General features: G+C 37.7%; 1 protein-coding gene and 2 non-coding genes across 5 annotated transcripts in view; all 3 read left to right on the plus strand.

The window, feature by feature from the left end:
- The window catches only part of CEP295 (centrosomal protein 295), a 50,235-nt gene that overhangs the window by 23,965 nt on the left and 300 nt on the right, over positions 1-25,970 (plus strand). For all 3 annotated transcript variants that reach the window (XM_033121503.1, XM_033121502.1, XM_033121504.1), the window contains 17 exons: positions 3,402-3,500; positions 3,643-3,746; positions 5,512-5,649; positions 6,316-6,413; positions 6,677-9,698; positions 10,711-10,882; positions 11,019-11,150; positions 14,552-14,704; positions 18,456-18,556; positions 19,058-19,157; positions 20,592-20,731; positions 21,716-21,896; positions 22,705-23,384; positions 24,122-24,259; positions 25,289-25,385; positions 25,557-25,724; positions 25,799-25,892. In XM_033121503.1, coding sequence (XP_032977394.1) covers positions 3,402-3,500; positions 3,643-3,746; positions 5,512-5,649; positions 6,316-6,413; positions 6,677-9,698; positions 10,711-10,882; positions 11,019-11,150; positions 14,552-14,704; positions 18,456-18,556; positions 19,058-19,157; positions 20,592-20,731; positions 21,716-21,896; positions 22,705-23,384; positions 24,122-24,259; positions 25,289-25,385; positions 25,557-25,724; positions 25,799-25,892 — 5,617 coding nt within the window. The remainder of the gene's footprint in view (positions 1-3,401; positions 3,501-3,642; positions 3,747-5,511; positions 5,650-6,315; positions 6,414-6,676; positions 9,699-10,710; positions 10,883-11,018; positions 11,151-14,551; positions 14,705-18,455; positions 18,557-19,057; positions 19,158-20,591; positions 20,732-21,715; positions 21,897-22,704; positions 23,385-24,121; positions 24,260-25,288; positions 25,386-25,556; positions 25,725-25,798; positions 25,893-25,970) is intronic.
- On the plus strand, positions 18,680-18,759 carry LOC117031376 (small nucleolar RNA U2-19). The gene has a single exon (XR_004424523.1). It is a non-coding gene; the product is annotated as a small nucleolar RNA U2-19 (small nucleolar RNA).
- Positions 18,901-18,970, plus strand: LOC117031374 (small nucleolar RNA U2-30). Its single transcript, XR_004424521.1, has one exon. It is a non-coding gene; the product is annotated as a small nucleolar RNA U2-30 (small nucleolar RNA).

Genomic DNA, 25,970 nt, shown 5'->3' on the forward strand with positions numbered 1-25,970 from the left:
GAATTACTGAAGGAGATGAACATGTTAACAGCTTTAGAGTGTACTGTGTACTGTGTATTTATTCTTAGAGTTTTATCTTCTGGATGTTTTTCAACAATGTGACTGGATTTGTATGGAAATGTTTTGCTACCAGGATTCTAAAAGAAATGACTTGTAGTTTGAATTTTAGATTTTATTTTAAGTACAACAGGGAGCCTTCTGGAAACAGTTTCTTCAGTTGACCTCTTGACCCCACTCGGGGGATGGGGAGTCCTACCACTGGCTCCTCCCTAAGCTAAGGGTTTCCTTAGCTGCTTATCTTCATCTCAAAACCACTGGTCGTTTCCCTCAGAGCTTGTTTCTCAAATCTTTTCTCTTTGTAGCAACACTCCCTAGTTTTGATCTCTAATGTCATGATTTTACATTATGATCTGTACACTCATGATTTCCACAGGTGTCTTTCTGGGCTTGGACTCTCCTTTGAACTCCACTCATTTAAATGTCTATTTGACATCTTCCCTTGTATATCTAATCACATCTTAAAGTTTTTCGGAACTGAATTTTCGATATCCCCTTCCACCCTACACCTGCTTTTCCAATAACCATGTTTCCCCGAAAATAAGACTCAGCTGGACAATCAGCTCTAATGTGTTTTTGGAGCAAATATTTTACTATAAGACCAGGTCTAATATAATATAATATAATATAACTGGGTCTTATATTAATTTTTGCTCCAAAAGATGCATTAGAGCTGATTGTCCGGCTAGGTCTTAATTTTGGAGAAATAGGGAATCTCCCACATTTCAATAAGTGGTAGTAAAATTCTCTCTCTTGCTCAAGCCAAAAACCTTGGTATTCTGGTTCCCCTCTTTTATTTTTATTTATTTATTTATTTATTTATTTATTTATTTATTTATTTATTTATTTATTTCAAAGATTTGATTGGGGAAGGGGAACAGGACTTTATTGGGGAACAGTGTGTACTTCCAGGATTTTTTTCCAAGTCAAGTTGCTGTCCTTTTCAATCGTAGCTGTGGAGGGTGTAGTCCAGCTCCAGGTCTAGGTGCGGTTGTTAGTTGCAGGGGTTGCAGCCCACCATCCCTTGCGGGAATTGAACCAGCAACCTTGTGGTTGAAAGGACGCGCTCCAACTAACTGAGCCATCTGGGAGCTCAGCGGCAGCTCAGCTCAAGGTGCCATGTTCAATCTTAGTTGCAGGGGGCGGAGCCCACCATCCCTTGTGGGACTCGAGGGGTCGAACCGGCAACCTTGTGGTTGAGAGCCCACTGGCCCATGTGGGAATCGAACCGGCAGCATTCGGCGTTAGGAGCACAGAGCTCTAACCGCCTGAGCCACCTGGCTGGCCCCTTGTTCCCCTTTTATATCATACATCCAAACCGTCAGCAAATCCTATTGGTCCTACCCTCAAAATATCCAAAGGCCAACGATTTCTCAGCGCCTGCTGACTTAGTTTAAGCCATGTTCAATCTTTAGTGTAGATTCTGGCATTAGCCTCCTAACTGGTCTTCTGTTTTCAGTTTTTCACCTTCCTGCTGTAGTCTATTCCCAGAGTCATCCTGTTAAAATATACATCAGCTCATGTCATTCCTCTGGGGGAAGCCCTCCAACAACCGACCGTTTCACTCAGTAAAAGCCAAAATGCTTACGGGGGCGTCAGAGCCCTACATGATCTCCACACAACACACACCTCTCCCCCACCACTTGTCTCATTCTCATTCTCTCTCTGACTTCATTTTCTACCACACCTCCCTTCTCAGCAACTGTACCTTGGGCACTGGCTTCCTCGCTATTCCTCAAACACAACAGACGTGACTCACATGGTCTTTGCAACTGCTGGACTTTTTGCCTGCAGTGCACTTGGATATTTCTATGGCTCACTCTCTTACTTCCTTCAGATATTGGCTCAGATATCGCTTTCTCAATAAGACCTTCTCTTAGCACTGTATAAAATGGCAAGCTTCTACCCCTCCCCATACTCTTTCCTCCCTATTCCCTTTACCCTGTCTTTTCTCCATAGCTCTTACCAACATTTAATGGACCATAAATTTGTTTTCTTATTTGCTTCTTCACACCTATCCCTCTCCACCCTGAGTATCTTCCAGTCACAGAATACACACCCACGAGGGTGGGAACTTGTTTTGTTCATTGCTATGTCCCCAGAGCCTAGACTAGTGCCTTGTGCATCAAAGGTGCAGTTAATATTTGTTGAATTGATTGAATAGCTTAAAACAAGAAAGGTAAATTTGGAAGTCAAGCATATATATAAACATTAAAGCCATGGGCGTGGAGGAGGTCTTTTAGGGGAAAGAATTCAGTGAGAAGAAGGCCTGTAAGAGCATCTGAGGGACTCGAGCATTTGTAACATGGTGAGAAAAGAGGCAAATAGCAAAGGCAGTTAAAAGGAGTAGCCAAAAAAGTAGCAATGAAAGGGGACTCTTTCATCTTCAGGCCATAACGAGGTTATTTTGAGGAAGGCCTGTAGGAACAGGCTTTCCCTAGCCTCCTCTTGCTGCATTTACCCCCTGGTCTCTCTACACCCATGTACATCGATCCGCTTTCAGTTCCTTGAGTGAGCCAAGCTGTTTTTATTCTCATAGGGATCTGCTGATCTGTGTGGAAGGGTCTCCTATCCATCCCTGCATTGTTTACCTGGCTTATTTCTTCCTTACTTTTCAGGTGTCTGCTTAAGTGTCATTTTCTAAGAGAAATCTCACCTGAGCCCCTAGTCTAATTCAAATTCCCCTGTAATACTCTGTTGTACAACCCTTTGTTTCTCTTATATAGTACTTACCACAGTCTCTAATTTTATAATTTTTTTCCCTAGTATACTTATATAATGTTTCTGCCCCCACTCACCCGGTAAAACCCCTTTGAGGCCTTTTCTTATTTACCATGGTGTCCTCTGCATGCAGAGCGTAGGTAGGTGCTGAGTGAGTAAGTGTGTGAATGAACGACTGAATGAATGATGCAGAATTAGAGTTTCTGGCTATCCTGATATGATTGCTTTAACTTTCTTCTCTGCTCTGGTTTCATAAATAATCCTAATTTCTGTATATGTCAAAGATACAATTAAATTTTTTTAGCTTCTCTTTTTAAACTCTGGTGCCTTGCTTATTCTACTCTGATGCTTTTCCATTGTTTAAAATTGTCGGTGTGCCTTTTTAATGTGTTCTTGTTCATTTCTCTCCTTTTTGTTCAAAATTTTAATCTTCCATCTATCTTCTGTTAGCCTTGAATTTAATGTATAAAATATGTGGTTGTCTGGAAGGTGACTGGATCTTAATTAAATAAGACATTCAGGTGGACCAATATTCAGTTGTTACTCTGAGTGTAGATTTTTGTTACTTTGTTCAGATTTAAGTTTGACAGTGATAATATGTTCATAATAATTTCCTGTTACAGTTGTTACAGTTGCAAGTGATACGCTAACAGTTGACTCTGGACCACTTACTAGTGAAGATAAGCCACTTTCTTGTGATACAGATTCTGAAAAGGAAAAAGGTATTTCTTTTTATGACATCCTCAAACGTTGACTCTGCAAATCTTTTTCCTAATAAAATTACATGTAATGAATGAATTAAGGGTATCCTGGTGGGGTCAGAATTCTAAATTATTGAAACTAATTTTGGGGGGATTCTTTTAGAAATGAAGGAGACTCAACCTATCACAGCTGTAGCTCAGAGTTCAGTTCTACTTCATCCTCAAGAAGAAGCAGCCAGAATTAGAATGGCAGCAAGGCAGAAACAGGTAATTTGAAATTTTTATTTTTAAACGTTTGTTTCTTCCCGTAGGTACTATAATTTTGTTTGACCAGTGAACTTTGTCTTAATGTCTGGCTACTTTTGATACCATTTCTTCTATTTTATTTTACACATTGAACTGATAGAAGGCACTTCACCTTCTCTTAGACTACTCATTTGACCCTTATGACATTCTGCTTTGTATTTTATGCTTTTGTATGTCTGTTATCTTCCCGTAAAGTTCATACATTTTTTAAAGGTGGAGACTCTTTTTTTAACAAATTCAAGTCTACATAATTTCTGGTATAGTACCTTATACATAGGAAGTACTCAATAAATATTTGTTGAATAAATGAATCCCTGTCATAATATTGGACATTCAGCTGGGCATTGTAGTCCCAGAAGTTTTTTTGAAAAACGGTGTTTCAGAAGAAAATTTTTAATTCAACCTCAACTATAATTTTTGTCCCATCCACTTTAATAAAAGAACTTTTAAATACAAATTACCTTGAAAGAGGCTAATTATTACTAAGCCAGTTTATAGTCATATTTTTTATAAAAATATGGGGAGTGCGAATTCTATGAGCTAGTATTCTCAGACAAATGTTATCTAATCATATTCCAAAGCAGTATCATCCAACAGAACTAGCTGTGGTAATGGAAGTATTCCTTATTTATGTTGAGTGTGGTGGCCACTAGCTACATGGGCTGTTGGGTATTTGAAATATGACTAGTGCACTTGAGGAACTGCATTTTAAATTTTATTTAAGTTTAATAGTCACATGTAGCTAGTGACTTTTATATTGATAATGCAGTTCTAGAGGTACTACAAAACTGTAAGTAGTCTAAATTCAGTGGCTATCATGAGTGAGGGAAAGTAAGATGAAGATAGGAACTCAGCTATAGCCTGATTATATTAACTATTGCCTGATTAGAAATAATTAAAGTATCAGGTTTAGGCATTTTTTATTTTGAAAACAAGGTCATTCATCATTACCTCTAGTAAAAGCGTTCCTCATAATGAAATTTCACATATCTTTTTCTACATATTCAATAAATATTTATGTATCACGTATGGATCGGGAAGTGTACAAGGTGCTGGATTTAGCAGGCAACAGACAGACTCGTCCCTGTCCTTAGACTTAGTCAGTCTGACATATGTTCTTATTACTTGGATCTGTGTGTGTGTTGGTATAAGAGAAAAGTTTAGGTGTCATCCCTCTGCCATTTTCTGACCATTTGTTTATTGCCTGACAGAAAAGATACAGAATGCTGTTCATTGTATTATTATTTGGCTTCTAGGTAACTGCACCCCTTTATGGGTATGCTTAAGAAATCAATGTGTTTAGGGAGGTTTTGCTATTTAATTTCTTTAGTAGTATTCTTACTGAGAACAATGTAAAATTAAAGATGTGAAAAACAGAATTTGGCTGGGCATCATTTGCTGCCCGTCTGGAAGTGGGTCTTCAGTGATGATCAAGGTTTCCCTTTGCTCCCAGAAAACAGAAATATAACAGTTAATGTGTTTATTTTTTTTTTCCTTTTGCCTCTTTTTTATTTCTCTCACTTTTTCTCCTTTTCCCCCCTTTCCCTGCTCTCACTCTCTTCTTCCCTCTGTCAGCGGTGTAACAGATTAAATATCACCACTTTCTTCTCTGATAATTGGTACTCCCAGTGATAAGACCTATTTGTTTTCAATGTAATGCATACTATGAACTTTTCTTTTGTGTAAGTTTGTTGTTAATAGATCGATAGTTTTTTTTGTTACTTAGATAATGGAAATAGAAGAGCAGAAGCAAAAACAGTTGGAATTGCTTGAAAAAATTGCACAACAGAAGTTAAGATTGGAAACTGATTGTTTCAGAGTTCAGCTGGAAGAAGCAAAAAGAAAAAACACTCAACAGACTGGGGTAGGATGTGGGAAATCTCATCTCTACATTGATCATCGGGGGATAAAAAAAAAATATGTATAATCTTAGCACCTGGAAAACTAAAATGCCTTTCTAATTCTTATTTGGTAATTTTTTTCTTTTTAACAATGTATATATATAAATAAGTTTATATAAACCTAATGGATTTCATCTTTCAGCTTCTAGAGGGTGCCAGTATATCGTGTTTCCCCGAAAATAAGACCTAGCCGGACAATCTGTTCTAATGAGTCTTTTGGAGCAAAAATCAATATAAGACCTGGTCTTATTTTACTATAATATAAGGCCGGGTCCAATATAACATAGTATAGTATAGTATAGTATAGTAAAATAATAATGTAATAATATAATACCTGGTCTTATATTAATTTTTGCTCCAAAAGACACGTTAGAGCTGATTGTCCGTCTAGCTGGGTCTTATTTTCGGGGAAACAAGACTGATTTGTATATAATGTGTATGTCGAGCTCTTGGACATGGCACTAAAGAGAATGGTAGATTACTTTGTTTTTTAATAATGGAAGTGCCAGTCTTTTTTATTAAAAAATAAAGCTATATGAAAGTTACAATTATAGAACTTCATTCATATTAAATACTTTAGTACTTGTTTCTGGATTTATCTTTTAATTAGTAGCTTTGTCTTTTTTTAGGTTGGCACTGCTTCAGCATCATGCCCCATAAGCACTGATGAAGATAGTCACAGGCGGATGATTCATAACTATCAGTATCACCTTTTACAGCAAAACAGGTATTAGCTTGGGTACAATTCATATGTTATAGTGTTTGGCTACATCTTCAGAATTTATTACTTTGTGTATATGAAGGTCTAATCAGGATTCCCTTAGAATTAGGGCATATAGATTTCTCCAAGGGCAATGTGAACGTTGTTCCTTTTCCGCCATGTTTATGGCCAACCCAAATTGCTGTTGAATTTAATGTATAGACCTTTGAGAATACGGAGCATTTTTTTAATCACAAAAGAATATTTGTTTTTGTGTTTGTGTTTGGTAGGTTTCACAGACAGTCTGTTGAAACAGCCAGGAAACGATTACTCGAATATCAGACTATGTTAAGAGGAAAGTACCCATCCACGTCAGCTACTTCATTACCACCCGAGTCTATTATATCAGCTCCACCTGAAAGGCCCACGATTATACCAGACCATTGGGATCAAGATCAGAGACCCTTGTCGAGTCTTAACAAACGTCAACCTATACAGCCCATCCAGATTCCCAAATTAGAACAAGATTATTTTCAGCTTCCAAGACAAAATCACATTCTACGAAGACCGGTTGAAACAACAGACACAGATGTTTTAGCCAAGCAATGTTTGGAGCCACAAGAACTGCCAAAGCAGTTTTCACAGATTGAAACACAGCAGAGAGACTGTAAATCGGTCCCTAAAGAATTTCCTATACTTTCAAGGGCTTTGTCAGATGATAGACCACTAATACTACAGCATTCTGGTGAAATCGCTGAAACATCTAGGGCAACGACTTTTCAAACTTTAGACTCCCAGCAAATGTTGTCAGAGAACAATGAAAATACATCTTCTAAGCTAGCTGAACCTTCTTCATTCCTACCACTGGTCGCTGAGCGTTCTTTTAGTTCTTCTCTGCCTGCCAAAGTTGAATCTGGAAAAATCCAGGAACGCTTTTCAACCATGAGCAAAAGTGCAGTTTCTGTAAGCCATTCTAAAATCAGCCAAATGCAGGATAAGTCTTTGCCACCCTCAGAGAATGTCATGGCCCAGCAAGGTCATCTGAAGGCTCTCCAACAACAGTTAGATCTACAGAAGGAAGTTCTTCAGTTAAGACAGGAAGCTCAGGAACAATTGCTTTTGTGCAAACAGAAAGAATTGGAAAGACAAACTGGTGTCTCTGTATTCCTTCCATCGGTACCTCTGGATTCTTTTGCCTCACTGCCGTCTGCCAAAGCTCAATCTGGGAGAATCCGGGAATCTTCTCCAGCCAAGAATGATACTGCAGTTTCCTCGGGCCATGCTGGGGTCCCACAACTTCAGGATAGGCTTTCGAGTTTTTCACAGCCTGTCTTATCACAGCAAGATCATTTTAAATTTCTTCAGCAACAGTTAAATATTCAGAGGGACAGCCTTCAGGCTAGGCGAGAAGCCCAGGAAGTATTATATATAAATAAACAGGGTGAACTGGATGGAGGAGTATGGTCTGAACAGACTGAGCCCCCTTCCCTCCCATCTCAGGTCACTCAGCATGCATTTACTTCACTACTTTCTGCTGGTGCTCAATCTGGAAAAATCCAGGAGCAGTATTCATCAAAGAGTGAGGAGGGCCTTCTCTCAAGCCAGCCTGAAATTCCAAAATCTCAGGATGGCTCTTTGAGTTTCCTACAGCAGTTCCTACCTTTACATAATAGTTTGAAGTTGCTCCAAGAGCAGCTCACTGCACAGAAGGATGCTCTTCAGGCTAGACATGAAGCCCAGGTGGAATTGCTTTTACACAGACACAGGGATTTGGCAGACAGTAAGTCTGGCCACATGAGTTCTTCATTCCCACCAATGGTTGCTCAACGTTCAGTTGCTTTGCAAGCTTCTGCTAAAACTGAGTCTAGATTTCAAAACCTTTGCTTGTCTAAGGAGAGTACAGTTCCCTCAAGTCACTTGATCATCCCAACATTTCGGGATGACTCTTCCAGTTTTCGACAGCATAGTCTGCCACAGCAAGAACATTTGACAACACTCCAAGAAGAGTCACACATACAGAGGGTAATACATGGAGCTGAACAAGAAACTCGGGAATTTGTACACCAACAAAGTGAATTAGAAAGAGTTTCTGAACAGACTGGCACCTCTTTAATCCTACCCCAGGTGGCTGAATCTGAAGGATGCCAGGAATTTATGTCCATCAAGAGCGACAGTACAGTTTCCTTAAGCCATTCAAAGATCCCAAGATTTCAGGACAGAGTTTTGAGATTTTCACAACAGGGTAATTTGGAGACACACCAAGAATGGCTAGACACAGAGAAGGAGGCCCTTCATTGTAACAGAATAACCCAAAGAAGTACATCTCTTGAACAAACTGCTTCCTCCTCATTCATACCCCAGTTAGGACCGCATTCATTTACTTCCTTACCTTCTCCTGAATCTGGTACAACCCAGGAACCTCTTTCAACAGAGAGTGATGGTAAAATTCCTTCAAGCCATTTTCAGATCCCACAATTGCAGGATAGGCTTTTGAGGATATCACAACTTATCCAGCCTCAACAAGATAACTTGAAGGCACTACAAGAACGGTTAGCCACACAGAGGGAAGCCATTGTTCAATCTAGACAGGAAGCTCAGGAAGAATTACTTTTACATAAACAGAGTGAGTGGGAGGAAGGTATATTTCCCGAGCAGGCTGGCACTTCTTCCTTCTTACCCCTAAGCGTGCAGCATTCATTTGCTTCATTACCTTGTACTGAATCTGATAGAATCCAAGAACCTTGCCCAACTAAGAGTGATAATACAGCCCCCTCAAGTCATTCTGAGATATCAGGATTGCCTGATAGGCTTTTGGGTTTATCACAGCTGCCTCAGCAAGATCATTTGACAGCCCAATTGCACTTGCAAAGGGAAGTGGTACATTCGAGTGAGAAGACCCAGGAAGAACTGCTTCTAGACAAAAAAAATAAGTTGATTGAAAGTGAATCTTCTGAGCATGCTGTTCCCTTTTTGTTTTCACCCAAAGGAAGAGACCATTTCTTTATTCCACTTCCTTTTGCTGAAGTTGAATCTAAATACATTTGTGAACTAGATTCATTCAAGAATGAACATATAGTTCCTTCAAGCGATTCTGTGATCCCAAAAGTTCAAGATAGACTTTTGAGTTTTTCACAGCCTATCTTAGCTCAACAAGATAACTTGGGATTTCAGAAGCAATTGGATCTACAAAAAGAAGTACTGCATTATAGCCAAAAAGCCCAGGAAGAACTACTAGTACAGAGACAAACAGCATTGCAACAGCAGATACAGCAACACCAAGAGACTTTGAAGGATTTATTTAAAGACAGTCAGGTATGTATTAAACTTGAGTATCTAAATATTAGTAGAGTTAACCAGACTCAGACAAGCTAAATGTTTGTTTTAATCTTAGGCTTAAATAAATTCTTAGTTATTGAGAATAAGTAGTTTTACCTTAACTGCTTTAATTTTCTACCTTAAACAATGTGGAAATTAAAACAAAACATTGAACTCACATGGTATTTATGAGGTTAATAGTTATTTGAAGCCCAACTAATATCAGCCAGTAGTGTGATACAACCAAATGCAAACACTTAAAAATGTAGACTGTCATTGAAGTTTTGTTATAAAGGGTTTTTGGCTTACCATAAGAAGATTAAATTGTAAAATAACCGGTTAGCAGCATTTCTCTTATGCAACTAGCAGACCTTGTGCTTTCTATAGCACTTTGCTGACATTTGTTTATGAATCAAAAGCAGTACCATCTTTTTCCTTACGCCTATTGTATAATTGGCATGATTTTAGGCTGATGGACAGCTGGACCTGCTGCTTGTTACTGAATTATTGAGAAGACTCTGGCATGATCACTCAAGACATTCATATATGGGAGACAAGAGTATATTCTCTTAAATATGAATGTGTCCCTTTTACTTTAAAAGGCCATTTCCTGAATTTATTATTTAGCTTAAATAGAATTCTATAAATCCTTGTTGTTCAGGAGAACCTTGAGTTGAGTTCATGAGAACTTGAGTTCTATGGGTTTACTAGTCATTTGAAGGAAAAGTAGTGGGAAAAGAAAGGCAGAGGGGTATACTCGAGTGAGACCTCATATTGAAAGGTACAATGGAGGCTAAGTTTTTAGGTTGAAGCCTGTGAGTGGTTGGACTTTCCAATGGAAATATATCACCCTTTCAATATTAGAAGCGTTTCTCATTTTTTATCTGTGGATAAGGGTTGTGATAGTGTGATTGATGTAACTATTTGGTTGAGGTTCTAATTTAAGAAGGAGATAAAGGCTTTACACGGTCCCTCATCCTGTGTCATCCCCACCCTCGTCTGTCCACAGTTTCAGACAAGTAAGCCCACACTTGAAAATGATTTAAAAACCCAGATGCTCGGGGATGGGCTGCCTCGTCTCCAAGACCAAGCAAGAGATGATCATGAGAACATTCGTCCTGCAGATAGGAGCCATTCTGATGATAATCAGCTACTTTCTGAAGATAGTAGTAAGATAAATGGTAAGCCAATCGGATTTTATTGTAATTATTCCACTGATTATTCTTTGCTTTCACTTCCTGCAACTTGCTAGTTGAAGAGAAGTTTGTAGTATGTTAATAGATTTTATCATGCCTACCTTTATCATTGACTTGATAGGTGAGAAGCTGAACAGAAGAGCCTCAAAGCCACCTGTAGCGAAAGTTAAATGTGGATTGGACTTGAACCAACATGAACTTAGTGCTATACAAGAGGTAGAATCACCGGCAAGAGGCAGACCTTCTGTACTAGGTAAACAGATGGTTTGATAATATATGGTTTCTTAATAGTTTGCCAGTTTTCTACATTTTTTTTTAAGATGCTAATTTTTTGTTATTGGTGAAGAAATTTGTCTTTGAGTACTTAGGAAAAAAATGGTTTACATAAACTGTATATAAAATTGGGACTTAAATGTGGCATTGGGTAACTAGTTTTTTCTTGTATATGGGGGAGACCGGTTTACGGTAGGCAAAAATTCTTTGCTATCCCATATTCTGACTCTTGCTTCCATCTGCTTCCTTTGATATCTGCCTTTTTAACCTGTCTCTTTAGGATATAACTCAGTTTTTTTTTCTCTTTTTCCCTTGTTGCTCTTCTACTTCAGTACCTTTGTTGTTCTTTTCCCGTATCTTTAATAGGGTAAGTATTATGCTTAAAATCCTGGCCTTAGGGACAATTAGGTATATTTCTTCACTGTACTTTTTCCTAGATCCACTTATCTACAAAAATTCCTCCCTGAGATCCTTAGTAAATAGCTCTCTTTGAATTTCATCATTGTTTTTAGATTTCAGACTCACCAAATAATTTTCTTAACCAAACTTATCAAAGCAAACCCTTTTTAAAGGGAAATTAGCCTTGTCAATAGAAAGGTACGTAGATGTGTAATGTTAATATTAACTATTTTGGTCTTCGGCCGTAAAATACATCTGTTTCTGACTAAAAGAATTAAGGAAGGTAGAGGTTGAGAGTAATTCTTAAGAATCACTCTCTAATACGTTCTTATTATGTCTTATGAAACTTATAACATAGAGTAATGATTTTATTTATTACTAGGCTTTAAGAAGCGTTTCTCCTATTTTGCACTGTTTGGCAAACCACAACTTCAGGAACTGATTGGTGCGTTCTCTAATTCAGAATAAGCATTAGGAAATTCTCACCATTGATTCAAATAATTTAATGAGTTCTAATTGAAGTTGCAAAATGTCATCTTGTCTAAAAAGGAAAGCTACATATTATTCCCTTACCACCTCCTCCTTATTCTTCAAGCCTTCTTTTTTTAGTGACTAAGTACCCAGATATAAGCCTTGCTGCTTCCATCGTTTACCTCTCCAACACCCAATAAGTCACCAGTTCTTCTCTGTTCTACTCGGTCAGCTCTGGAATCTGTCCACTTCTTTCTTTTCCCACTACCACTCGTTTAATCCAGGCCATCCTTTCTTCCATGATTGACTGCTACATCTCCCAGTGTCTCCCTGGTTCCAGTCTAGCTTTATTCTAGTTCATTTTCCCATGGTATATTTAGAGTAATCTCCCTTTATTTTTCCTTATTTAAAAGTCTTCAGTGGTTTCCCTTTGATTCAAGGAATAAGCCCAAATTAAGGCTAAGTCCCCTTCACCTACCAGGCCTTTTATGATCTTGCTCCTCCCTTGAGAGTTGGCCCAAGTGCCACTTGTCTGGTAAACTTTTCCTGAATTGTCAAGTATCTCTCTCATGTGCTCTTTGGGAGCTTTCATTATAGCCTTTATCATACCATTTGGGGTAATACTTTTCATTAAAATACTATAGGCAAATAGTTTGAAAAAGCAAATGGCCCTAGAAGGTTATAACATGAAACAGCATTTCTTCCTGCGCTCCCCTCCCCCAACCTCTTATTGCTACTCACAGAGGCAGTCACTTTTCAAGTCTTGAAGTGTTGCTTCTTATTTTACCTCTATAGTTGGCAATGGATTTTAGCAAAAATTAAGCTAAGTTATCATTATACTGATGGATAAATATTTTTCACTGCTGAGACAATTAGTATTCTATAATTATATTTTCTGTTTGTAAAACATTTTTTTCTATAGTAAATCGTCTCCTTTTTCATTTGCTTAAAGCTTCTTTTGAATGGCTGTCTTCCCACACTAACACTTCTATTAAGTATCTCTAATATAATTTGAGATCACATCATTTTCTGTTTGTGGAAAACCTTTTAGTTGAAAATTGGATGACCTATCTCATGCATTTTTAACAAGAGTGTTGCCCTCAAAGGAAATGAAAATTGGTTCTTGATGAGGTGAAAAAGTCTTAACTCTTTTTATGTACCAAAGCACAGATGTACAAAGAAAGATACACAGTATATCTGTGGTTATTAAAATTTCATGGAGTTAGGAGGCAATTAAAAAAATAAATAAATAAACTAAAAAGGCTCCTTAGGTGGGTGACGATAAAAGTAATGTTGATCTATATTGATCTTCCAATTTTCTTTTCTACAGTTCATTTCTTTTTCTCTTGGTTTTACTTTCTGAGAGAATTTCCTCGACTTTTTCTTCTAACTTTTTTTACGAACTTTTTTTATTATCAAATTGTAGTTTTTAAAAACTTGCTCTTCTTCCTGATTTTTTTCCCCTTTTTCATAGCATCCTGCCATTTTCACGGATGCCAAATATTACCTGCTTTGAATGTTGATAGTTTTCGTTTATTTAGGTTTCTGTTTGTCTGAGTTCTCTTGTTCCTTTTTTTGTTGTTCCTGTGATATTGTAGAGACTTTCTCTAATAGCTTGCATGTGGGAGTTGGATGCTAAGACTAATTGGGAATTCTGTAGGTGGGCACCTGATGTACGGCAGGACTTCATTGGAAGAGGTGGCTTTTCATGGGGATCCTCAACTTAGTATCTGCAGTTCTTTTCTCTAAGGCAGTTTACAGTTCAGTTCCTTACACAAAGCTCCTGCAAGTTTGACACAATCCTGGCTGCTGCTGTTACGTAGCCAGACGCCAGACCTGAGCGATCTGGGTTGAGGATGCAGACTTGAATGCCCCGGGTCTTTTTTAATGGCATTCTGTCTCTTCCTTCAACCCATGAACCTTGCAGTGCCCCATCCCCCTGAATTCAGTGTGTATCGGATTCATTTTCTCCAGAGAATAAACCTTTAGTCTACTCTAGGGATGTCCCTGGATGGGAGGCACTTGTCCCAAGTAATCAAAGTGTTACATTCACCACCCTGGTCAAGAAGTGGAATGTGAGAGAACTCCATAAACCCTTCCCTGTACCCTCCCGGTTACCATCTGCTCCTCCCCAGGGTGAATCCCTGTCTTGATTTCTTATACCACAGATTGGCTCTGGGTATTTTTGAACTTCATATTATCAATGCATATTATGTCTTCTAATAGTATTATTAATGGTTAGTAAATTCTCTAGGCATTTTTCCTGTGATTAGTCAATTCTGAAGCATTATCTGGTCTAAGAAGTAGGTGTTTCATTAAAAACTTAGTAAAATAATTTAAAGGCCTTGTGAAAGATAGTTATTTTCTTGCTACATAGGTCAAGTCTTTAAGAGTTTAGAATTTTGCCCCATAATCTAAATTGCCGTTTTAGTTTTGTCTAGCGCTAGAAATGAATCCTGCATGTGCCTGATCTAAGTGGAAATCTAATCAGTCAGTTTTTTTCCCTATCAGGTAAACCAGATTTTTATCAAGACAGAGACCCCCTGAGGGTCTCTATAAGTCGAGAACAAAGTTTCCTTGGGACCCCACTGGACCATGATCCATTTGGTCGACCCTTCCCAGTTGCCCAGGAGAACGTCTGTGGTGATGACTCCGACGAAGCAGGTGAGAGATAAAGGCATTGAAAGTGGAATTGCTGTGAGCAGGGAAGGGTGTGTGGACAAAGGATATTTACTGGAGTGTTATTTGTGATGAAAAAATGCTAAATACTTTCTGTGACTGTTGGGAATAGAATCATGGTGCACGCATCCTGTGCAGTTCTGTGTGGTGTTAAATGAGTGTGGGGGGAATCTGTTCATGCTTTAAAAATTGTCTGGATGATAATCAACCAAAGCACTGGGACAGGTTTACCTTTGTTGGAGACTGGGTTTCACTTTCTATTTTGTATGTTCACGTATTATGGATTTTTTTTTATAAGCAGCATATATTATTTCTGTACAGAAAAAGTTGAATGAGGGAAGTGAAATTTATTTAAAGGATAATTAACTTTGCTTTTCAATTGTTTCACTAAATAAATGCTAGTAGGAAGTATGTGAAGGTAGGTTTTTACAGCTGACAATCTCTATAGATTTGGTGTTTAAGTCTATTCATAACAATTCACATTTAATTAAATACTATTACATGTTATAAATACTGTCTTTAAAAAATTCTATCTGTGGCTTTCTCAATGAACTATTTTATGCTTAAATATTTGGAAAATAAAGAGTTATAAGGAAAAAAACTTTAAATCTCTTAATTCTGCCACCCAAAGCCCACCAATGTGCATTTTCTCACTTTTGAATTGATGCATGTATATAACAAGCTGTTTTACAAGTATAATATGCTTACACTACAAAAGATACTCCTGCTTTACGAGTTCTAAAGACCTTTTAAAATGAGAGATGAGACACCTATTCTATTTTTTGAGAGTTTATAGAAAAATGGACTTTAGCATCTTTAATTGGAGATTGAAATAATTGCAAAGGATATAATTTCCAGTGAATTATAATATTTGATATTTTAAAGTGAAAGTTACATCATTCTTTTAGATTTAGCCAATTGGATACTTGTATTTTCTTTTTATTCTACCATTGATATTCTCTAGCCAAAGACTACCCAGGAACACACCTGTAGTTGAACAAAGTTAGGTGTTTTGACTTGTTGCAGTGAGGTAGAATGCCACCACAGGGAACGTGAGGGCCTTAGAAAGGATCTACCTGTAAGGTTTTCCTTGTATTAGGTGATTTGGGGGAGGATTCAAGTGAATGGGGCTTTGCTTATTAGTATTGGATATTATCAAGAAGCAGGGTAATTCTATTTGGGGGTACCTAAAAAATTCTTATTTAGGAGGTAGGAATAAGGGAGTGAGGCTTATTAAAGCTGTGATTAAAGCTATAACTAGTCACTCACATTAACCAGGATAAGGAGATGCTCGGTCATTTCTGTGGTCTGGATAATATTCATGATTTTGTCTATATTCAGAGATGAGGACGGGTGGTCTGATTTTTGTCTTGATCAACAGAGTGGACTTTTGTGATATTACTGTTCTGTGAAATTGTTAATGTTTAACAGGAGAACACCAAGGCCACGCTGATAGTGCCAGATCAGCTCCTGCCTCTCAGGGGCTGCTGTTCTCCTTCTCATAATCAGCCTCAAATTTGTATTTTTATCTTAGGAGGGTCTTAGTTTTGTTACTTCTCCATTTCCCTCCCCACCACTTTATTCAGGTCCTCATCACCTCACCTTTATTTCTTAAAAGCTTTTAGTGGTACCCCTTGCGTAGGAAAGCAGGAAGTATTGCCTTCCTGCAGAGCATGGGATTACTCTGTGTAAGGCATTACTTTCCTGATGTTACTTCTTTTGAGGAACCGCCTAATGGGTTCCTACTATTAGTGAACCGTGTTCCAAACCAGTGACAGTAATTTCTCTTCCAACTACTTTCAGGGACCTATTTGTTGAATTCTTCAATGTCTTAAATAACTCAGACTTTACTCTTTTCTCCAATTGTTATTTTTCACTTTTTACCACTAGTGAAATGCTACCCTGTTCACTCATCTCTCCTCTGGGGGAAATCTTGCCATGTTGTAGAGAATAGTATATAATTGTGAGTACAAATTTAAAAACCTCAGATAAACTTCTAATGTCCCAACTAGCTCTTGAAATGAGATGCTTAAAAAATAACTCCTTATAAAATTTCACCATCTCTTATTTTCTTTACTTAAAATTTTAGTGTGTATAGAAGCAAGTAACAGTTTAATGGTTAAATGAATTATGTCACAATAATATATTTTTAAATGAACTAGATTATGAGACAGTAAAAAGTTGTATTAAAAAATAAATTCTATTTTACTATAATATTTGGTATTAGCCTTATCTTACTTCATTATGCATAATAGACATTTTACAAATATATATATATACACACACACACAGAGCATGCCGAAATACTGTAGACACATTTTAAGAAAGGAAAACTATTAAAATTGTAATACTCAATATATACCAATAACAAAAGATGAATACAAGTCACGTTTGACTTCTGCAATTATAAGAGGTGCTCAAAGTGGGTACTATCAGCATCCAGACACTAATTATGGAGAACTACTGCTTGAGCAATGTTGACCAAAGTGTCCACTTGTATACAATTTTTTGGCACTCCTGGTATATAAAGACATATACAGATATGTGTGTGAGTGTGGGTGTGTCTATGTCTGTGTTCTGGGTTATCTTTTAGAAAACATTCCCTACACACTTAAGAAACATACTTTTAATGTACATGATCTCTTTTAATAATATTATGATAATGAGAAAGAAATTTTTAGTTTGTACTTGGTGGAACAGTTTTAATCTATTTTATTTTCTTTATAAATTTTTATTGGGGAACAGTGTGTTTCTCCAGCACTTGGAGTGTGTCAGCTCCAAGCCGTTGTCCTTCAATCTAGTTGTGGAGGGTGCAGCTCAGCTCCAAGTTCAGTTACCGTTTTCCATCTTAGTTACAGGGGGCACAGCCCACCATCCCATGCAGGCAATGACCCAGCAACCTTGTTGTTTAGACCTCATGCTCTAACAAACTGATCCATCTGGCTGCCCCTTTGGAAGCTCAGTGGCAGCTCGTTGTCTTCAATCTAGTTGTGGAGGGCACAGCTCACTGGCCCATGGGGGAATCGAACTGGCAACCCTATTATTCAGAGCTCGCACTCTAACCAACTGAGCCATCTGGCCGCCCAATTTTAATCTATTTTAAAACCACAACCATATGTCTTGGCTGGCTTTTTCACAAACATTGACTGTTGGGAATAAGAGAAAAATTAACTCAGAATACTTAAATTATTAATAGTGAGACAAAACGTGTAATTTTACATGTATTTCAAAGATGATTAGAAATGATAATTCATAATAAAAGCAGTGCACGCTCATTGTGATTTTTTTAAAGCACTAAAAGTTACAAAGACATAAAAGTCCTCCTTGCCCTACCATTCATAAGCAGCCACTGGTTGTATTATGATGTTTTTCTTTCTCTTTGTTATATGCATTTTTCTCAACTTTGAGATTATACTGTATTTATGATCGAATATTCTTGCTTCTGCACTTAAAATAGTAACAAAAATATTTCCCATCACTTTGGCTCTTTTCAAAAAGGTTTTATTCATAGAATAACAATGATAACTGCAGTTTTCCAGGAGTATATTGTGCTGACTAGTAAATATTTGAATAAGAAAATGAATGATATTTTCTGTTTGTTTTTTTCTTTTTGGTCTAAGATAAGGCAACTATACAAGCAAAATATGAAAGAAAATTGTAGGAAAACAGGAAATAATGTCCTCTGATGACAAGAATTAAGTATGTCATAATCCAAACCTTTTTTCCCCCGTTTCAGTCAAGGTCAAGGAGGCTCTGGTTGAGAATCATGCAGTATTAAGTTATGCTGTGGAGGAAGAACTTACACATTCGAGTCCAGCTGTGAAGCCAGATACTAAGGTTAGTCATGTCTTAATGTGCACCACGTTGTTAGAGCTATTTGGCTTTGTATTTTTTGTTTAGTTCACAGACGCTGTGAAATATTAAAATGTGTGTTCTCTGAGATCTGCTGTTACTTAAGTGGATCAGTGATGAAAATAGCCAAATCTGAGCATCAGAAGACCTTCCAGTCTACCTGATGCATGATCTGTATAGTTCTGAGAAGCAAAAATGTAAACAATAAGGGTGTGTGCGTGTGTGTGTGTGTGTGTGTGTTTAGGTGGCGGCAGATAACTGAGGACTGCTGATGGATGAATGAGAATCGGGGGTGGGAGATTCGTGTGTATGAAAGTCTAACCAGTTCTGAGCAATGATGAAAAGGTTTTACTACTGACCTTTATAACTATGAAGGTTTCTACACTTGATCTGAGCTCAGAATTTGTAACTGCTGATATTGGTGATTTGGGTTTTTTCTAGATATTACTTTGTACATTGTGGTCAAATGTTACCCTTAATTTTTAGGCTGAAACGCAAGAGATTTATCATGAGCCATTATCTTCAATAACTGTTTCTACTGGGAGCTTAAGTTATGAAAACACAGATTTGAGCTTTACAGATCCAGGTAATAATAATGTCAAAATATTTGTAAATAAATTGAAAGAACAGCACCAGTTCAGTTACAATACAATGGTGAGAGCAAACACTGCTTTTGACATTGTGCTGAGAGGGTGTTTTTTTCTTTAAATCTCAAAAATTTTATGCCTGATAGCATATTGGACACTATGATATTTTAAACATGGTGGCAGTCACAGGCCTGCAGACCCTTGAGGATGCTGTGTGGATCCTCAATGACACTTTGAGAAGCATCCATTAATGTCACACTTCCCCCTTCAGTGGGAAGCTATCTGAACAAATTTCTTGGTATCACTGATCCCTTATCAATAGATACTGCTATGCCTCTCTACCAAAATTTGCCTCTAAGTACCCAGCCATTAAAATGTTCACTCAACTTAATTTTCAGTCATTTTCAGAGCAGGTGGACCATAGGGAACAAGAATCTACCCCCGGCAAAGAAAAGGAAACAATTATTTTAAGTTTTATAGTTCTTCCACCGCAAGTTATTTATCAAAGGCAGGACTCTTGGGATGTTCATAAACCTCTGTTGCCAACAGTGGAAAAATTTACGTCTGGTCGAGCGCATATTCAGCACATGACAGACAAGTACATAAATGAAGCAAATTTGATGACTGAAAAAACAGACTTGTGGGGTAAAATTATTTTGAACAAATACATTCATATGAACTGTTTTTAACTTAATTTTTCATCCCTTTTAGTTTTAAGTAGTGATGGAGCTCCATGTTTTTATGGCCTGCTATAGTAGTTATGCCACGGAAAACACTGAGTGCATTTAGTGAGAGGGGATTTGGAACCAATTAGACTGACAGAACAACACATCAAAGAGTTTAGCAGATCTTCCTCTCCTGTTAAGAAGTTGGCTACAACAGCTTGAGGCAGTCGTATACCCAACATTGAGAACAAGAGCTCAGAAATCACAGACTTGTATTTGACTCCAACTTTGACCATTTTACTAGCCGTGAGACCATTGACAAGTTACTTTTTCATCTTCTAAAAGAGGGATCTTGATGATTAAATAATACACATGAAGTACAATGTCTGGCCCATAGTAACACTCAGTACAGTGAGCTTTTTTTCTTCTTCTTTTTTTAAATTATTGACCTAAAGTGAGCTAAGTGAGAATAACAAAGCTTATAGCAAAGCAGTGATCATAATGGCCTCTTACTCCTAAATAACCTCATAAGACTTTGGGCCTGGTAGAAATGGAGACATGTTTGTCGAAGGTTTGGTCATTGAGAATATCCCCATTTTTTGTACATGATAGGACTTAATTTGAAAACATCTCATAATGAAAAAAGTGGAAGTAATTTTGTTGAATTAGAGTTACCTAAAAGTAAGCTTTTAGGAATATTTCTTAGTACTATTTTTCTAGGCTTTATTTTAAAAATAAATTTATCCTTTTTTCTCAAAATTCCAACAGTTGACCTTGACTTTCCAGAATTGGAACACAGTTTTCCAAACTTTCATCATCAGCTGTTTAAACCCTTAGAACCACAGCCAGATTTTGATTTCTCATCATTTTCCTCTGGGATTTCTCAGGACAGCAGAGACTTTTACCAGGTATATTAAAGTAGATGCTTCATTGCAATGAATTTCCAAGAAGTCTGTCAAATTATATTCTGTCAGAACACAACAATGATTGTTAACTTTGGCTGCCAATTAGAATTGTGTGGAAAGCTTTTAAAAATCCGTGCCCAGACTGCACCTCAGACCAATTAAATCAGAATCTCTAGGAGTGCTCAGATATCAGGATTTATTTTTATAGTTCCCCAAGTGATTCTAATGTGGAACCAAGATTGAAAACAGCTGCATTAGAATTTGTCCTCATCAGCCTTATGTCCCGCTAGTGAGTGTGACCCATAAAAGGCTTGAGAATATTTTTGTTTGCTTTTATGTTTTTGTCTGTTTTATTTTAATGGAATTCAGCCTTAAACCGTTCAGATAAATGTAACTTTGCAAAATTGAAAAAGTCTCTTCGTATCTAGTAAAGGCACTAAGATTCCAGCCTGAGTCTTTCTACTCCACATCCCGACATCCCTGGCTTCTGTACCTACTAGTTCCTGCTTATCACAAAATCTCATCATGTCCTAAACTCAGTCCGGTTAATTCAGTTTGTTTTCTAAATCATCTTTTTACAAAATCTCATATTGACTGAAATGAAGAATTGGGTTTGAATAAGCAAGTTACAGTAGTACCTCAGTTTTCGAATGTCTCCGTTGACAAACATTTGTTTATGAATGCCATAAACCCGGAAGTAAATGCTTTGGTTTGCGAACACGCTTCGAAAGTCGAACATGTCACTCGGCTTCTGCTAAGTGCAAGATCCTGAGGCCTAGCTATCGGCTTTTTTCAGCTTTTTTCAAACGTTTCAGAACTCGAACGGTCTTCCGGAACGGATTACGTTTGAAAACCGAGGTACCACTGTATTAGTGTGGTAATAGAGTGGGAATTAAGGAAGAGTAGTATCAAAGGAACATAATGCTTATTGACTCAACTTGTAATGCATAATCAGTATTTCGGCATTTCCCTGTTGTTTTCCATCAGAGCTCAGACTCTTCATGTGAAAGCCACCATGCAACTGTATCATACAACGGTACAGCTGCTTTTACAGCACTGAGGAGCAGCAGCCTGCGTTCTCCTCTTAACACAAGCCTCAATCAGCAACGTGACCCTAATGTGGCTCAAACTGCAGCTCAGAGTTTTGCCACAGGAAGTATTGGTGAGGGTATGTATGACTAAGTTAGAAAAAGTGAAACCGAATACCTTTTTTCTTGGAAATTGTGCCTACCAGCAGTGGTCTCCATTTGGCTACAACACAACAGCTGCTGCTCCCTTTAGATAGGATCCAGCCTCTGGTTCTGCACAGCCCCGTTACCCTGCACTTGGATTATCTCTTAGCTCTGTGAGCACTTGGGTTTGGAATCCCTGCAGAAGATATTTTCAGTTATCCCATTATTTCACCCATCCCCAAGTCCTCCATTCCTGTCCTCAGCTCGTCCCAGTGTTACAAGTTCTATGTATTTGTTTAAATAACAGAGGTAATGTATGCTCAGTTTGCATTTTCACAGTAGTGAACTTAATAAAAAACCAAAAGTGCTGCCTTTTGCTCAACTTCCCTACCTCAACCCTTAACAGTTAACAATTTAAGCACCCTTCTAAATCTTTTCGTATAAATTTTATATAGATCACACACAGCCACATACATGCATGAGATACACATGCACGTTTTAACCTAAATCCTTGTTATTACAACAAAATCAGTGTTTTTCTCTTATGGTGGAAAATGTCCTCATTGTGTCTAATAGCCATAGTTTCTAAAATTACTGTCAGGTGGAAATACATGGTGTGAGCAGTAGTTATTTGAAAATTACTGTGACCATCCCTTAACTTTCTATTCGTGTTTACATATATCAGCTTTCCTAAAATTGTAGGAAGTAACCTTTGCAATTTACTCACTGTTAGGGACTATATCTGTATCTAAGTTTGGTGACATATGATGATGATTAACTGATTTCTTAACCTTCTTAATGCAGGATCTGAACAATCTTTTCAACAACTTCTGCCAGAATTTTCTTCTCAGGAGGGGGGCCAGCATGCTGATCTACCAAGTATTTTTAGCATTGAAGCAAGAGATTCTTCCCAAGGCATAGAAAATCAGAACTACTCCTCTGAACAGAACTTCTCCTCTGAACAGACTGAAATATTACAAAATAAGAAAAAAAGTGTTCATTTCCAGCTCTCTGTAGGAAATTTGCAAAGTTCAGTCTTCAGTTCATCTCACGAGGCTAATGTATTTCATCAGTTAAATCTACAGCATAGCACTCCGTGTGGTTCCACCTTTAGTGAATGCTCGGTGAAAGACCAACCAGAAGGCAGGAAAGAAAGACTGGCCTTTGAAGAACTATCAGTAAGGGAGGCTGATACAGCGTTACAAAGTCAAGGACTCCTTGAAGATGATAAAAATGAAATCTGTGGTGTTTTAAATGTAAATGCACACACAGAGGAATCTGACTCACAATCACATGTGGGAACAGAAGAGATGGGAACTTCAACTCAGACACTACATTTATTAACTCGCCAGGATGAAAAATATTATGAGAACTCAACTAAAACAGAAACTCCAAAAATCATACGAAATCTACCTCAGGAATCACAATCAGAGCTGTTTTCAAGTTCTGGATCATTTTCACTACAGAGCTCTATTCCAGTCTGGGTAAGTGAATCTGTGTTTGTATAAATAGCATTTAAATTCATTTTCCGGAAATACTTTTGAAACAAAATTCAAGAGAAACAAGGCTTCTTGCTAGTTAACATACCTGAGATAGTCAATCTCTTAATCATTGGAAATCTCGATATCTGAGTTTTACAGAAGATATTTCCTCCCAATTCACATATCCCTGCTCCAGCTTCCCTGAGGAATGGTGGCCGGCCTATGCTTCAGCACTTTGTGTTGAACCTCATTACATTACATTGAACTAATCTGCTTGGTTTCAAGTCCAGTCACCTGAATGTTGTATTGTCCTTCCACAAATAAGCATGTTATAATAGATTGAAGATAAAGGCTGTATCTAGACTACAGATGTGATTTGGCTGCTTTTGGATATTTTTCCAAATTCTTATTCAGTGTTTAATAAAAGATGGTATTTCCCTTAAAAAGTTATTCTGGCAGCAGTGGCCTCCATTTGGCTGCAACCCAACAGCTACTACTCCCTTTAGATAGGGTCTACCCTACAACCCAATTATTAATCTGAACTTACATCTCTAATGCTGTGAGCATTTGTGTTTGTAATCCATGCAGGAGATATTTTCAATTGTTTCACCCATCCCCAAGCCCTATTTCTGAAAGTGGGGGTGCACTACCTTGGTCTGTTACTCTTCCTCCATAATATAAACTATTTTCACATTTTGAATGTTTAAGGCTATTGGTTTCCTTTTTAATTTACTGCACAGGAGACAGAGTCTGGCCGTGGTATAATGGAGGAACCAGAACTCACATTAGTAAGCACCAGTGATATCAGTATGGCTGAAATGGATTTTGCAAACTTAACCCTTGAAGAAAAGGAAGAGAATCAGGCACAAAGTTTTCAGGTAAATTTCATAGCTTAATACTCCTCATTTATAAGCCACCTGTAGCTGAGAATTGGGGAATAGAAAAGGAGTTTTCATTTTTCTCCCATTTTAATTATTTGGAAACTAATTTCCTTCCCCATTAGTTTGCCAGCTGACAGAAGCCTCTCAAATCCCCCAGTAACATTGTCTTAAATACAGTATTTCTGGTACTGTAGATGTCAGACTTGGGTTGGAACTCATGCTTTCCATTCCCCAATGAAAGATCTTTGTTCCAAAGCAGTGAGGCAGCAGAGGCAGAAGACAGGTAAGGAAATCCAGACTGAGGTTTTTATTGCTTTGAAAGTTTCACTTTTCAGTCCTAAAGTGAAAAAATGTATTTCAAATTCTGTTGACTGCCTGTTTCCTGTATTTTTCCACTACAATGAAACCATCTGATTATTTGCCTGGCTCGTTTCAATTTTTCTAAGGTTGTAATTGAAGAGAACTCTGCAGTGAATATCATTCTAACTTAGTAAGGACTCCAAGATGCCTGATGGCAAATTATAGAATTCACCTCTAGTAATTGTTTTTGTGATTACTGAATAGGGTAGTTTAAAGGCAATAGACAAGTAGTGAAGATACAGTAGGGGTGGTTTGGAAGGTTAGGTAATTAAAAAGACTTGACAAGATGAGGAAAAGCTATTGGCTAGAGTAGGATGGAAAAGTAGACTAATTGTTCTCTAGTACTGATGGTCAAAGCATTTTAATAGGAGTAAAAACCATTACTTTCCCTTCTCAGAAATTCAGTCTTAAAGCTATCGAGACAAATGTGAGGGCAGCACAAAGCAGTGAACAAATGAGCATGGGAGTCAAGTCAATTGGAAATACAGTCCGATGTTGCAGCTGAGAATTGAGCAGTCATTCAACCCACCCGCACCCCCCGCCCCTAAGAGCGCACCTTTTTGTCCACCAAAGGGAACCAGGGTTTAGAGAGAACCTGATAATGATTATAGCCTTTGCTGTACAAGTAAAAAGTGGTAAATTCATCTATGACTTTCTTGCAATTAGGTGAGTGAATTTATGCCTCTTGTACCAGAAACAGAAACCTCAGATTATCCAGCTATATCAGAGCATTGTGTGGAGAAGCCAACTACATTATCTACAGGTATGCCTTGAGCATCTGAAATTGTTCAGTGAACCCAGGGGCCACTGCGAATTCCCTACTCAAGTCATTCTCCAGTCGCAGCTTCTACATTTGAGTAGGAACCCCACAATCTTCCATAGTGCTGGACTAAAGTTCAATGAAGTGAAAATAGCTTCATTTTTGTTTTAACAGAAACGATTCCCAAGTTTACACCTGTACCAGGGAGCTTACAAGAAGCATTTGTAAAGAGAAAAAAATCATTTATAGAGAGATCCTCCCAGAGACAGAAAGAAATAAGGAGTAAAATTCGTGTGTCTGAAAATTCTCAAAGCAAAATAATTAAGGGGCAATCTTCTCCAGGTATGTTCTCAAAAACACTTGTATCCATTTCAGAAGGAGAATCTGGCATATCAAATTACTTCTTCTTTACTTAGGTTCATCTGTAAGTCCCCTAAAAAGTACGAACAGAGTGTCCCTTCCTGAAGACAGAAAGACTGCACAAGCCCTCGGGCACCAAAGGACACTAAGGTATGAGTGTACATACGTATGAATAGTCATACACATTTCTGAAACATCCGTCTTTAATTCCATTTAAATCTCTTACAG

This window comes from Rhinolophus ferrumequinum, chromosome 11, assembly GCF_004115265.2.
Source record: "Rhinolophus ferrumequinum isolate MPI-CBG mRhiFer1 chromosome 11, mRhiFer1_v1.p, whole genome shotgun sequence".
NCBI classification, from domain to species: domain Eukaryota; kingdom Metazoa; phylum Chordata; class Mammalia; order Chiroptera; family Rhinolophidae; genus Rhinolophus; species Rhinolophus ferrumequinum.